This window comes from Chrysochloris asiatica, unplaced genomic scaffold (assembly GCF_000296735.1).
Source record: "Chrysochloris asiatica unplaced genomic scaffold, ChrAsi1.0 scaffold00069, whole genome shotgun sequence".
NCBI lineage: Eukaryota > Metazoa > Chordata > Mammalia > Afrosoricida > Chrysochloridae > Chrysochloris > Chrysochloris asiatica.
In genome coordinates this window covers 14,134,828-14,149,145 of record NW_006408587.1, presented here as the reverse complement: position 1 = coordinate 14,149,145, position 14,318 = coordinate 14,134,828, and the positions used below count along the sequence as shown (strand labels likewise).

At 39.0% G+C, this 14,318-nt stretch overlaps 1 protein-coding gene across 1 annotated transcript in view; it reads right to left on the bottom strand.

Annotated features, from left to right (window-relative positions):
- GRIN3A (glutamate receptor, ionotropic, N-methyl-D-aspartate 3A) overlaps positions 1-14,318 on the bottom strand; it is a 273,430-nt gene that overhangs the window by 56,509 nt on the left and 202,603 nt on the right. Inside the window, exon 6 of the mRNA XM_006864707.1 lies at positions 5,285-5,436. Within this exon, the coding sequence (XP_006864769.1) occupies positions 5,285-5,436 (152 nt within the window). The remainder of the gene's footprint in view (positions 1-5,284; positions 5,437-14,318) is intronic.

Below are 14,318 nucleotides of genomic sequence, written 5' to 3'. Positions count from 1 at the left end.
ATAGGGTTTCCAAGGAGCAGCTGGTGAGCTTGAACCACTGATTTTGCAGTTCAAACGACTTTGCAGTCTGACACATTAGCCCACAGCGCCACATCAGGACCCCATCCTTAGTAAAGTGGAAGGTCAGTGAAGGAGAAAAAGACTCCCAATAGATGGATAGACAGTGGCAGTAACAATGGGCTCAAACACAGCAACCGTTTTGAAGATGGTGCAGGATCTGGCAGTGTTTCATTTTCTTGTGCATAAGGTTGCTATGAGTTGAAATTGACTGGATGGCACCTAATAACAACAATAGATACTGAACACTTCTGTATCATATTGTGATGGTTAAGGTTTTGCGTCAACTTGACTGGGCTACGATTCTCCGTGATTTGGCAGTTGAGATACTGTTATCCCTGTGATGAGATAGAATTAATTAATTAATTCTATGGTTAGGTCTGCTATGAGCAGCCAATCCATTGAAAGGAAGTTCCCTCAAGGATGTGGCCTACTTTCAATATAATAGCTACTCAGGCAAAGCTTGCTTATTTTATGCTGGATCTGGATCCTGAATCTGGCTCCTCCTCCGACCTCCCGATCTTTGGACTTGAGCCAGTGGGATGGCATCAGCAGCTTGCCTGCTGGACCTGCTTGTCAGACCTGGCTTCCTGCCTGCTTGCCATCTAACTTGCTGATCTTGGTTTGTCTGACACAGAGTTGGGACTCTCCCACCTGCTGTGCATAGGGTCACTTTGAATCAGTACTGACTCGATGGCACTTAAAAACAACAACACCTCCACAACTGTATGAGTCATTTCCTTTTTATAAACTTCTCTCTATATGTATATATATATGTTTCACTGGTTTTGCTTCTCTAGAGAATCCAATCTAAGACACATATGCACATGTGTCTAGTCCCTATATGAATCTATGCAGAGTAGTTATTACCTAGAGTCCTAAAGTTTGAGTAAACAACCTGCTCAGGGTCACATAGCTAGTAAAAGAAAGTAAGTGTGTGATTCTAATGCCAATGTTCCGACCATTATAACATGTGGGCAGGGCAGTTCTTTGCTTTTTCCTCCCCTTCAACATAATATCACTACAGCCATATTGATGTGATTCCTCCCAAAGGAGGCAATTTCGTAAAAAGCCACTGTGATCTACACTGGCCATTTGTTTTTAGCAGACACAAATACACAGTTCGTTGTCAGATTTTTTGAAAACAGAACCAAAAACAAAACCCCAACCCTTTAATTGGTTGTGTGGATATAGTGTAACTATTCCCAACTGGTATATAAATGTATCTGTGAAAAAAATATCTAGTTGAAGATCTTCTCTGACTGTACATTGTTTTTCTAAAAATCCTATTGGATCCCATAATTCCAGACCAGAATAGCATAATAATGGCAGAATTGTTTTTCAGTTTCCATTGGATAAGCATTTATTGCACACTTATTCATCTACTCGTTAATTCCACAGATATTTATTCTGTGCCGGATAATTTCTCTCCCAAATGCTCTGGAGGTTACTTAGTTAACCTAGATACACAGTCTACCCTTAAGAAGCTTATGGCGGCATGAAGGAGATGTTGTTGTTAAGTGCTGTCGAGTTGGTTCTGACCCATAGTGACCCTGTATAGGGTTTCTGAGGAGCAGCTGGTGGGTTTGAACTGCTGACCTATCGGTTCAAACTGACCTTGCAGTCCACTGCATTACCCTGCAGTGCCACAGCAGAACTCCTGAAGGAGATGAGGCATACATAAACAACTACATAAAATGGTAGAAAGTTACATGATGTTGTTTTGGAATGCAAAGGTAGATGAGGCATAAATTCAATAAAGGTAAAGTCTAATGATTAGAACTCAATGGGGAGGAGAGCAAAAACTGTGCAGGTAAGGAGGAATGAGAGAATGCTACCAGATCAGAAGGAAAAAATCTGAGCTTGAATCCAGATAGAGGTATTTTTGTGAGAAGAGAAAATAATACATGATTAGAAAGTTTAAAAATTGGAAGTTAATACTTATCATAATTCTTACACACATTGGAAGAATAGAATTTTGACACAACAACACAAGTATTAAAATTACCCTATGAAGTAAGCTCTGTGGAAGTTGTAGTGACATTTATAAAAAATTGCTACATAGGAAATAATAAAATTAAATCACTGCACTTCATCATGTCTCAGTTAAATTGCAATTGACTGCTAAAAATAGGTTACTGTCATTTAGTGTTTTCCTTTTCAATACTTATATGGAATGTTGAGATCTTAATGGTTTTTCTAGCCTTAATTATTTCCATCTGATAATTAAACCAAGCCCTGGTGTGGAGCTGTAGGATAAGCACAGGACTGCTAAATGCAAAGTTGGCTATACAAACCTACTAGCCTCTTCTTGGAAGCCCCATGCTATGGGGTCAGAATGAGTCAGAATCCACTCTATGGCACTTAACAAAAACATGCATCTGTATACAGGAAAGAAAGGGGGGAAATGTTATGTGGAGAAGGGGATTGTGTTAAAAGAAATAAAAATGTATTCTATTCAGAAATGTAAAAAAGTAAAACCTTCTGTTTTATTTACACTCTCCTTTTTTATCAGTCACTTTGCAAATCTGTATTCCATGGTCATAGAAATCTTATTTTTAAATTGCTGATTCAACTTAGAACAGACGGAGTTGCTTTTATTATCATTAGAAATGTAGCTTTGCAATAAAGACAAGGTTCACTATTTTGTGGTTGATGGATGAAGCAAAATGGAATCCTTCAACCCTAAAGATGATGGCAACTAGCTCCCTGGAAATTGGATACAGCTTAATAGCCCAAGAGAACAATTTTGAGAATAGAATCCTGATCTTTTCTCCATGGATAAAGCAGCTTTACTCAGAGAAGAGTGGTGGAAATAGTATGGCTAGCAAATGTATGGTTAGAAATCTTTATACTAACAGAATTTTCCTGAAATGGGGTTGGTAAATAGATATTTTGAAAGCAAAGTCTCATAAAAAACAAACAAAAACCCCAAACCTACTGCCATGGAGTTGATTCCGACTCTTAGCAACCCTGTATAGGGTTTCCGGTGCTATAAATCTGTATAGGAACAGACAGCCTCACCTTTCTCCCCAGGAGTGGCTGGTAGGTTTGAATTGCTGACCTTGGGGTTAGCAGTCCAGTGCATATCCTACAGCACCAACCGGGCACCTTGCTGTTGTTACTGACTCGGTTCTGACTCATTTGTTGTTGTTGTTAAGTGCCATCGAGTCGATTCCAACCCATAGCGACCCTGTATAGGGTTTCCGAGGAACAGCTGGTGAGCTTGAACAACCTCGCAGTTCAAACAGCTTTGCAGTCTGGCACATTAACCCACAGTGCCACACCGTTCATAGTGACCAGGTATAGGGTTTCTTAGACTGTAAATCTTTGTAGGAGCAGAAAACTACATCTTTTTCTCACAAAATGGCTGGTGGGCTCAAACCACGGAGGTTATGGTTCGCAGTCAAGTGTTTATTCTACAGACGACTGTGGTCCCACGCCTCCTCATATAGTGTTAAAAAAGAAAAAAAAAATTAGGGAAAAAAGGTTTATTCAATTTTGCAGTGTGTCTTTTGTTGATTTAAGTACCGTCAAGTTGGTTCCAACTCATGGCAACCCTATATACGGTTTCCAAGGAGCGGCCAGTGAGTTTGAGCTGCTGACCTTGTGTTTCAAATTGACTTTGCAGTCTAATACTTTATCCCATAGATCTTTTGGGGCCTTGGCTCAGGGGATTTTGTAATAGTCCTAACTATAAATAAAACTTGAAAAATGGGTTTCCTTTACGTGATCACATCAAAATGAGGAGTGTGTGTGAGAAACCAAGATACAAGGAGGGCTATCCTGGGAGAATTGGACTCACGTTATTCGGTCGACTGCATAATTACAATTTATTAAGTACTTACTATGTGCCAGGAGTCCTGGTGTGGCGCTGTAGGTTAATGCGCCAGACTGCAAAGCCGTTTGAACTGCAAGGTTGGCGGTTCAAGCTCACCAGCGTCTCTTTGGAAACCCTATACAGGGTCACTATGGGTTGGAACTGACCAGATGGCACATAACAACAACAACAACATCTGAAGCCTATTTGATAAGAGCAAAAGTTACGGCTTGTTGGTGGATGCAGAAGGTGAGATGTGGGAGGCATTAAGGATCCCTTCCTGTTTCTGGAGCAAAGAACTCAGTGGACAGACATGCCATTTACTAAGATGGGAATCAGGAAGAAAATAGGATTGGAAGGGAAGATCAAGGGTTTTGTTTCTGACAAATAGGAGATGCCTGTAGGATATTCTAGTGGAGATGTCAAATAGAAAGGTGGATATATGGTTTGGGAACTCAGAAGAAAGGTCTGTGTTGAAATAAAAATTTGGGAGTTGTTGGCAAAGATATGCTATTTAAAACCATTATTGTTGACTTCAGTTTTTGTTGTTGCTTTAGGTTGACGCATGATTTATTTGGCTTCTTTTTTAAAGACCTGAGACTGGGGCTCTGGTTGCACCTTTCAGTCTATCTTTATTATCCAAATTCTGGCACACTTTGTGTATTTCTTTCTAATTATATCTTAACAGCAGTATGCCACAACAGATAGGGGTGAATTCTGCTGTTTGTATGCTTTAGGAAAACCATTTAATATCTCTGGGTATTAGTTTCCTATCCATAAAACGAAGGGAGGTTACTGTTTTCAGTTCCAAAGAAAACCAAAACTGATTTTGTAGTCTAAGAACTATTGGTTAAATTATATCTGTTTTCCTAAACCCACAAAGGATTTATCATTGCATAAGCACTGGAAAGTTAGCAAAAGCCTGATATAGAACTTGAAAGATAATCTGAAGTCCACATCGTGACCAACAATTAATGGTTAAACCAAACACTGTTAATGTCAATTTCAGACGCTACTGCTTTAATTCAGAATGGCATTTCTTCTGCACTTGCGGATATACTGTACATGGGAAAAGTAAATTTGTTGTTGTTAAGTGCTATCAAATCAGTTCTGACTCAGAGCAACTCTGTAAAGGGTTTTTGAGGAGCGGCTGGTGGGTTTGAGCTGCCGACCTTGAAATTAGCAGTCCAGTGCTTATCCTACAGTGTCTCTAAAATCAATCTGTCTCACTGGAAATTCCTATAGAAATGGACACTCTTCAAATTAAATTAGGAGCAACCCAAAATAGGACAGATCTGGTGGCTGTAATTGCTGACCATGAGGCACAGGTAAGAAGTGTATTCCCTCATATTCTTCAGTGTAAAGCAACACAAAAATTCAACATTGCCGGCAGCAGCCTTTCCTTACCTCAGTGACAGCGAAACTTCTCTTGCCACACGGGACCACCTTGTACCACTTGTCATGCAGCACATCCATAAACCCATGTGACTTGTATTGACTGATTAGGTCGGATATGTTGGAGGTCAGTAGAGAGTTGGGTGGGAGACCAATGCCATATCCTAGGAAAAAAGACAATCTTAGATCAAGTTTCCATACTGTTCTTGAGAGGTTGCCACCACACCTGCTGTGTACTATTGTTATCAGACCTGATATATTTTCACCATCTTTGCTTCAAAAGACTCAGAGACATTCTCTATGATTACCCTCAGATCTGCCACATCTCTGAGTAGACAAGACTAACCTGAGAAGGAGAGGGATAGACTGCACTCAATGTATCTGGGGAATATTTTATACCAAAGCCTCTGCTCTTGCCTTCAAAGGATTTCTTAGGAATGTTTTTTGAGATCTGCACCCGAGCTAGAATTCCCTGTACACTTCATCTGAACCTGAGTACACAAAATTGGACTAGGCATGATCTTTGGTTTATAATATACTTGCATCGTTGATCATTCACGGCCCTCTTTAACTTTTGCTTATTTTAAATAATGTAACAATACCATGTGAACATATTGTGCAGTATGAAAATGAAAACATCAAGAACTTGTAATAACTAACTTCAATGGCGGAAACAAAGGTCTGATAATACGAAATGTCGGAGAAGCTACGAATCAAAAAGGTCACATATGCATTGTTTGTGGGAAGGTACGCTGATACAGCCATTTTGGAAAACAGTTTGGTATCATCTGGTGAGTTGAACACTTGCATATCTCAGACCAGCAATTCTATTCCTAACTACATTTTCAAAGAAGTCTCCACAAGCGCATCAAGCGATATATACTAAAATATTCTTAGAGACACTATTCATAATAACAAAAGCTGGAAACAACCCAAATATTCATTTTTTTTAAAAAAAAGATATATAGATGGAATACAATTGGCCCTCCATATCCATGGATTCTGCATCTGAGATTTCAACCACGGCAGACCAATGGCCAAAGCAATCCCTCAAAGGTAAGAGGAAATATAAAGTGCTAGTTACAGAGCATTTACATTGTATTAAGTACCATAAGTAATTTAGAGAGGATTCAAAGTACATGGGAGGATGTGCATAGTTTATAGATAAATATTACACCATTTTCTCTAAGGGACTTGAACCACACATTTATATAAGGAATTTTGGTATCCCATATAGGTACAGAGGAATGACTATATTCAGAAAATTGGAATATTATATAGTGTGAAATATGTGAACCATAAATATAGGAAATAATATATATAACTTAGAAATATGTTACTGAGTAAAAAGGTCAATCCATTTTATAAATGTAAAAACATTCAAAACAATATTTTTAGGCATCTACATGTATGTGATAAAACTATGTTTTAGAAAATAGAAAATGGGAATGATAAACCAAGGATTCAGTTTAGTGATTATTCAGGTCAGAGGAAACAGGGGAGTGGGTGGGAGGGGGCGGCCAGTACAGAGATGGAGATAATTTGTTGTCTGCGTTTTATGAAATGCCTTAGACTCTCTTTAGCTCCATTATGATTTCACTTGCTTTCCAAACTGTTACTATACTGTTAATCTCCTTATGAAAGTCAAATGAAAGAGGGTAATTAGCTACATTTTGTTTTTAGCTATTGGATATCATAGTCAAGAAAAAATTTATTTCCCTCAAGATGATTGAGGAAGATAAATTAAGCAAATGGTTGGCTTCTCTTCTTCAAGACAAAAACCAAAAGGCTGACAAGGATTCAAAGACACTTAATGGAAACAAACATCTATAATTATTCTATCTTGCCATTTATTTCCAAGGACATTAGTTTTTGTTCTTTTTTTATGCAGATATGCAAAAATCCTTTTTTAAAAAAATATGAGGCTGAGATGTATGTATATAGTCAATGAAAGAGAAGAAATAATAATGCAGTACATTTTTTATCTTTAAGGAGTTATTTGATATTTTTTTCCCTGACAATTTTGTTTGTTCCTTAACAATGGGGAGTCAGGAATTGACAATTTCAAAAGAATGATTAGAATGTTCCATTCAATGAGTCATTTTGAGTGCCTGTTATGTGCTTTGTAGTTTTTGTTGGAAAGGCAAGACAGATAATAAAAGACTTTTAGATGGACAGCTTATTCTTTTGCTGATGTTATCATTGTTATTTTGTGCCATCAAGTTAGTTCTGACTCATCGCGGTTATATATAGGGTTTCTGAGAGAGGCTGGTGGGTTTGAACTACCAACTTTGTGGTTAGCAGTCCAGTGTGTATCTTACAGTGCCATAACAGTGCATTAAACAATGCACTGCATAATGCTTTATCTCATTACAGTTGGGATAAGTGCCACATGGGATAGGAAATGGGGGATTATGCGATCATGCAGTAGGAGGATTAGGAATTGTCTGGTGGGAGTGGACTGATGGTCAGGGTAATTAGACCAGGTTTGCTCAATACTAACATGGGTCTTCCCCCTGAACAACAACAATGACAACAATAATTTCTAATATTTATTGAGAGCTTACTAATACTTACCAAGTCCACCCCACTGCCACTGGGTCAATTCTGACTCATAGTGACCCTACCCTGTAAAAAGTTTCCATGACTGTAAATCATTATAGGAGCAGCCTCGTCTTTTTCCTGTGGAGTGCTTGGTGGGTTTGGACTGCCAACTTTGTGGTTAGCAGTCCAGTGCTCATCCTGCAGTGCCACCAGGTTTCTTTATATACCAAATTGCTGTTTAGGTGCCCTTGAGTTGGTCCTGACTCAAAATGAACCTATATAGAGTTTCTGAGGTGATAAATTTTTCATGAGCAGGGAGGCTGATGGGTTTGAAATGCTGAGCTTGTGGTTAGCATATCCTACAGTAACACCAGCCCTTCAGGTAGCAAGTGGTAGTTGTGATGTGCCATGGAGTCTGTTCCAATATATGTACTACCCTATAATAAAAGGAATTCTGGTAGCATAGTAGTTAGGAGTCAGGCTGCTAATATCATGGTCAAAAGTTCGAAACTACCAGGGTTCTGTGAGAGAAAGATGAGGCTTTCTGCTCCCATAAAGATTTACAACCTGGGACACTCTATGCAGGGTCACTATGAGTAATAACCAACTCCATGGCACACAACCACCATCACTACCACCACCGTACAATAAACCTTTTACACGTCTTACTCCAATTTATAGGTCATGTACTTGACAAAGACTGTGTACTAGATTGTGGCATATAGCTTATTTAAGTTATTCTAGGACTCTAAAAAGTGATCAAGAGCAAAGATGCCAGTTTGAAGATTAAGGTGCACTTGACCCAAGCCATGGTATTTCCAATTGTTTCATATGCATGTGAATGTTGGACAACGAATTCGGCACACTGCAGAAGAATCTGCATTTAAGTTATGGTGTTGGAGAAGAATTTTAAAAGTACATGGAGGGCTTTCGTCCAGATGAAGGACTAGGCAGATGCACTACATGGACCCTCTACAACAAACATTTGAGAGACCAAATGAAACAGATACAGATGAAAATTCTGGCACCCTGAACTTCAGAAGAAAGGTTAGAGAGGTGGAGGGAGTGCTAGCTGGGAGGAAACACTGAGCTTGATGTGGCTCCACCATCTGTGAAAAGCTTTGGAGATTTATGGAGGCTTGGAAGAGCAGAATCACGTGGACAGTGGGAAGAGGCATGATTTCTTCTTTTACCCCATGCTACTCTGGTGACCAGAGGTGTGGCCAGCTCCCACTCTTATTCACCCCCTGTGCAGACACTGATCTCCATGAGTTCGGAGTCATGTGGTTGGGAGCCACACCAGTGTGATGGCTATGCTGCTTTGATATGCCCCTATGGTGCCTGGATTCAGGTGGGCTCTGCTCCAAACCTACAAACCCCACAGAGCCACCAGACCACCATTTAACCAGTCACTGTGCCCCTAGATCCCCTGTCATCCTGATAGATACTAAAATCAGCTCCATCAAGGGACCCTTAGGATTACTTCCAGATTGAGTGCCATGAACCTAGTTAACACTGAGAGCAATAGGAACTCCATCTAGGGTCAGGAAGTCTGCTATCACATCCCTTCCACAACAACTTCGTAAGCTCCCTGAATTGCAGGACCCTACCAGATATTTCTCCCCACTGGGTCCAACAACTGCACTGTTTATTTTACAAATATGACAACTTCACAATGCCCCAGAGCTAACAGACTATTGTAGCTTACATGAAGAAACAAGAGAGAATGGCTTAAACAAATGACTAGCATTCAGAGCCAGAAAATATTTCTGAAGAATAAAAGGTAATGGAATTAGGCTACCTAAAGTGAGGGGTGGGGGGCGATCAAAGCTCGAAGTGACTGGCTTACAAGGTTTCAAGAGGGAGTTTAGTTAAAGAGTATGGGGTGGGGGGAAAAAAAATCCTCACTGAATAGTTTTCATCTTGTCTAGATGGGTCTGGTGAAAGAGATGGGTATAAGATATATATGATTCACTAGTGAATAATTGTTATGACTAATTGCAACTGTCACAATTTTAAAGGTAGAAGTTTTGTAACAAAAACAGGGGAGTGGCTAATCTTACAGTCCAGAAATAGTGGCCCCTAGGACCATCAAGGGAGAAGAGCACAAGCAGAATGCAGGACCTTATCCAGGAATGCAACAATGCCAGAGATGGAGGCAAAGATGGGGTCATGGAGAGGGGGAGTGGCTGAGGACTCTAGATTCATGGGAAGAGAGGGACTAAGCTGGTGTCCAGGAGGCAGACTTGCAGAATGTACCCTTTGGAGGTGTAAATAATTATATATGCCTGAGTTTTTTTTTTTTTTTTAAAGAAAGTTAAGGGAATATAGAGAAATACTGTTAACTGATGGTACATGGAAGGAATTATAATCATTGTAATGAAACATGGTGTATGGTTTGTTGAATGTGAAACAAATCATATAAACTTTCACTCAATCCACAATAAAAACCTTAAAAAAAAAGATAATGGAACTAACTGAAAAAGAATTCAAAAGAATGTTAATTAGGTACCTTCAAAGGATTGGTAGAAAGATCAAGGAAAGCAAGGAGAAGAATTCAGGAAAATACTACAAGAGCAGATAAAATAAAGGCAAAATTTAAAACAATACAAAATCTGCTATTAGAAACCCAGAAGATTAATACTAAGATCTCAAAAATGGACAATACATTGAAAGAGCAAAGGAGCAGACAGCAGACAACAACATGTGATTACCGTACATGACAAAAACACCCAGTACTCAACCCAGATTTGGAAGTATTTAAGTAAAATAAACCTATAAGACTGAAAATAGGGAACCAAAGATATCAATGTGTAATGAAGTCAACTACAAAGCAAAAAGGGAATAGTATAGAGACAGAACTTCCAAATGGCAAGGAAGTCAGGTAGATTTCAAGATTAACAGAGTGTTTTAAGCAGGTAAAAATTAATAAATTGCAAGGTAACCTCAAAGAAAAATAATATATCTGCGCATCAAAATAAAAAAAATAGGAAAATTAGAAAGATTTAATAAATATTAACACACAGAAATGAAAATGAAAAGAAAATCCACAACAAAATGAACTCAAATTAGAAAATTATTTGGAACAAAGAATCCAGCAACACTAAACAAACAAACAAAGACACACACACACACACACATACACAGAGAGAGAGAAAAAAATGACAATGATCAATTCATACCTATTGATAACTATACTGAGTATAACAGAAATTTTCAAAGGGTAACTCGAGAAGACAAAGTCAAGTATTATAATGAAATGTACAAAGACCTGGAGTGAAAAAACCAAAAAGGAAGAACACACTCAGCATTTCTCAAGCTGAAAGAACTGAAGAAAAAAAATCAAGCTTTGACTTGAGATATTGAAGTGTTCTATGGGCAAACTATTGATTGATGCAGAAAACATGGAAAGAAGGTATAAAGACGTACCAAAAAGAAATGGTAGATGTCCAACCATTTCAAGAGATAGCATATGGTCAGAAACCAATGGTACTGAAGGAAGAAATCCAAGCTGCACTGTAACCATTGTTGAAAAGCGAGGCTCCATGAATTGACAGATTACAAATTAAAATCAATCAATAAACCAGTGAAGCACTGGAGGCGGAATTTGGAAGACAGCTACCTAGCCAACAGATTGGAAGAGATCCATATGTGTGCCCATTCTAAAGAGAGATAATCCAACAGAATGTGGAAATCATTGAACAGTATCATTAATTTCACAGGCGAGTAAAATTTTGCTGAAGCTAATTAAAAACCTGAAATTCAAGCTGGATACATAAGAGGACGTGAAACAAGGGTTATCATTGCTGACCTCAGATGGATCTTGACTGAAAGCAGAGAATACCAGGAAGAGCTTTACTTGTGCTTTTTGGTTATGCAAAGGCATTTGAGTGAGTAGATCACGACACTCTGTGGTTAACGTTTTGAAGAATGTGTATTCTAGAACACTTCGTTGTGCTCATGAGGAACCTGTCTGCAGAGCAAGAGGCAGATGTTAGAACAGAACAAGGAGATGGTTTAAAATCAGAAAAAGTGTGCCTCAGGGTTGTATATTTTCACCTGACTTATTCAATCTGTATAATGAGCAAATAATCAGAGAAGCTGGGTTATATGAAGAACAACACATCAGAGTTGGAGCAAGACTCATTTATAACCTGTGATATGCAGATAATACAACCGCTGAAAAGGAAGAGGATTTAAAATAGATACTGATGAAGATCAAAGACTACAGCCTTCAGAATGAATTGCACCTCAATGTAAAGAAACTAAAATCCTCACAACAAAACCAATAATAAGATCCTGATAAATGGTGAAAAGATTGAAGTTGTCAAAACTTCATTTTGCTTATATCTACAATCAAAATGCATGGAAGCAGCAGTCAAGAACTCAAATATTGTATTGTATTAGGCAATTGTTCTGCATAAGATCTCTTTAAAGTGTTCAAGAAAAAAAAAGGGCATTTTGAGGACGAAGGTGTGTCTCATCCAAGCCATGGTATTTCCAATTGCCATTTGAAAGTTGGACAATGAACAAGGAAGTCCAGAGAAGAATTGATTCATTTGAATTACGGTGTTGGAAAAGAATATTAAAAGTGTGTTGTAAGAAGTATAGACAGAATGCTCATTAGAAGCAAGGATGACAAGATTTCTTTTCTCATACTACAGACATACTATCAGATAGGAGGGACCAGTCTCTGGGGAAGGACATTGTTATTGTTAAGTGCTATTGAGTCGATTCTGACCCATAGCGACCCTGTATAGGGTTTCCAAGGAGCAGCTGGTGAGCTTGAACCACTGATTTTGCAGTTCAAACGACTTTGCAGTCTGACACATTAGCCCACAGCGCCACATCAGGACCCCATCCTTAGTAAAGTGGAAGGTCAGTGAAGGAGAAAAAGACTCCCAATAGATGGATAGACAGTGGCAGTAACAATGGGCTCAAACACAGCAACCGTTTTGAAGATGGTGCAGGATCTGGCAGTGTTTCATTTTCTTGTGCATAAGGTTGCTATGAGTTGAAATTGACTGGATGGCACCTAATAACAACAATAGATACTGAACACTTCTGTATCATATTGTGATGGTTAAGGTTTTGCGTCAACTTGACTGGGCTACGATTCTCCGTGATTTGGCAGTTGAGATACTGTTATCCCTGTGATGAGATAGAATTAATTAATTAATTCTATGGTTAGGTCTGCTATGAGCAGCCAATCCATTGAAAGGAAGTTCCCTCAAGGATGTGGCCTACTTTCAATATAATAGCTACTCAGGCAAAGCTTGCTTATTTTATGCTGGATCTGGATCCTGAATCTGGCTCCTCCTCCGACCTCCCGATCTTTGGACTTGAGCCAGTGGGATGGCATCAGCAGCTTGCCTGCTGGACCTGCTTGTCAGACCTGGCTTCCTGCCTGCTTGCCATCTAACTTGCTGATCTTGGTTTGTCTGACACAGAGTTGGGACTCTCCCACCTGCTGTGCATAGGGTCACTTTGAATCAGTACTGACTCGATGGCACTTAAAAACAACAACACCTCCACAACTGTATGAGTCATTTCCTTTTTATAAACTTCTCTCTATATGTATATATATATGTTTCACTGGTTTTGCTTCTCTAGAGAATCCAATCTAAGACACATATGCACATGTGTCTAGTCCCTATATGAATCTATGCAGAGTAGTTATTACCTAGAGTCCTAAAGTTTGAGTAAACAACCTGCTCAGGGTCACATAGCTAGTAAAAGAAAGTAAGTGTGTGATTCTAATGCCAATGTTCCGACCATTATAACATGTGGGCAGGGCAGTTCTTTGCTTTTTCCTCCCCTTCAACATAATATCACTACAGCCATATTGATGTGATTCCTCCCAAAGGAGGCAATTTCGTAAAAAGCCACTGTGATCTACACTGGCCATTTGTTTTTAGCAGACACAAATACACAGTTCGTTGTCAGATTTTTTGAAAACAGAACCAAAAACAAAACCCCAACCCTTTAATTGGTTGTGTGGATATAGTGTAACTATTCCCAACTGGTATATAAATGTATCTGTGAAAAAAATATCTAGTTGAAGATCTTCTCTGACTGTACATTGTTTTTCTAAAAATCCTATTGGATCCCATAATTCCAGACCAGAATAGCATAATAATGGCAGAATTGTTTTTCAGTTTCCATTGGATAAGCATTTATTGCACACTTATTCATCTACTCGTTAATTCCACAGATATTTATTCTGTGCCGGATAATTTCTCTCCCAAATGCTCTGGAGGTTACTTAGTTAACCTAGATACACAGTCTACCCTTAAGAAGCTTATGGCGGCATGAAGGAGATGTTGTTGTTAAGTGCTGTCGAGTTGGTTCTGACCCATAGTGACCCTGTATAGGGTTTCTGAGGAGCAGCTGGTGGGTTTGAACTGCTGACCTATCGGTTCAAACTGACCTTGCAGTCCACTGCATTACCCTGCAGTGCCACAGCAGAACTCCTGAAGGAGATGAGGCATACATAAACAAC